Below are 239 nucleotides of genomic sequence, written 5' to 3'. Positions count from 1 at the left end.
TCCACCAGCGTGGCCGAAGAGGGCCTGGACATCCCTGAGTGCAACATCGTGGTCCGCTACGGGCTGATGACCAACGAGATTGCCATGGTGCAGGTATCTTCCTGGGCTTCCTCCAGCCTCTCTGCCAGGTCCCATCTGGGGGCAGCTTTGGGGACACCCCAAATCCATGAGGGTGGGACACGGGGGCTCTCATATCCCCCATGGCCACAGGCAGCTCCCTGGGGATGAGCCCAGCCCCC

General features: G+C 63.6%; 1 protein-coding gene across 1 annotated transcript in view; it reads left to right on the top strand.

Moving 5' to 3' along the window:
• The first annotated feature begins 6 nt into the window (after positions 1–6).
• LOC104527467 (probable ATP-dependent RNA helicase DHX58) overlaps positions 7–239 on the top strand; it is a 1,744-nt gene continuing 1,511 nt past the window's right edge. The window contains exon 1 of the mRNA XM_010171195.1: positions 7–93. Coding sequence (XP_010169497.1) covers positions 67–93 — 27 coding nt within the window. The 5' untranslated portion in view covers positions 7–66. The remainder of the gene's footprint in view (positions 94–239) is intronic.

This window comes from Antrostomus carolinensis, unplaced genomic scaffold (assembly GCF_000700745.2).
Source record: "Antrostomus carolinensis isolate BGI_N321 unplaced genomic scaffold, ASM70074v2 scaffold34190, whole genome shotgun sequence".
In the NCBI taxonomy this organism is placed as follows: domain Eukaryota; kingdom Metazoa; phylum Chordata; class Aves; order Caprimulgiformes; family Caprimulgidae; genus Antrostomus; species Antrostomus carolinensis.
This window is presented reverse-complemented; position numbering and strand designations above follow the sequence as displayed.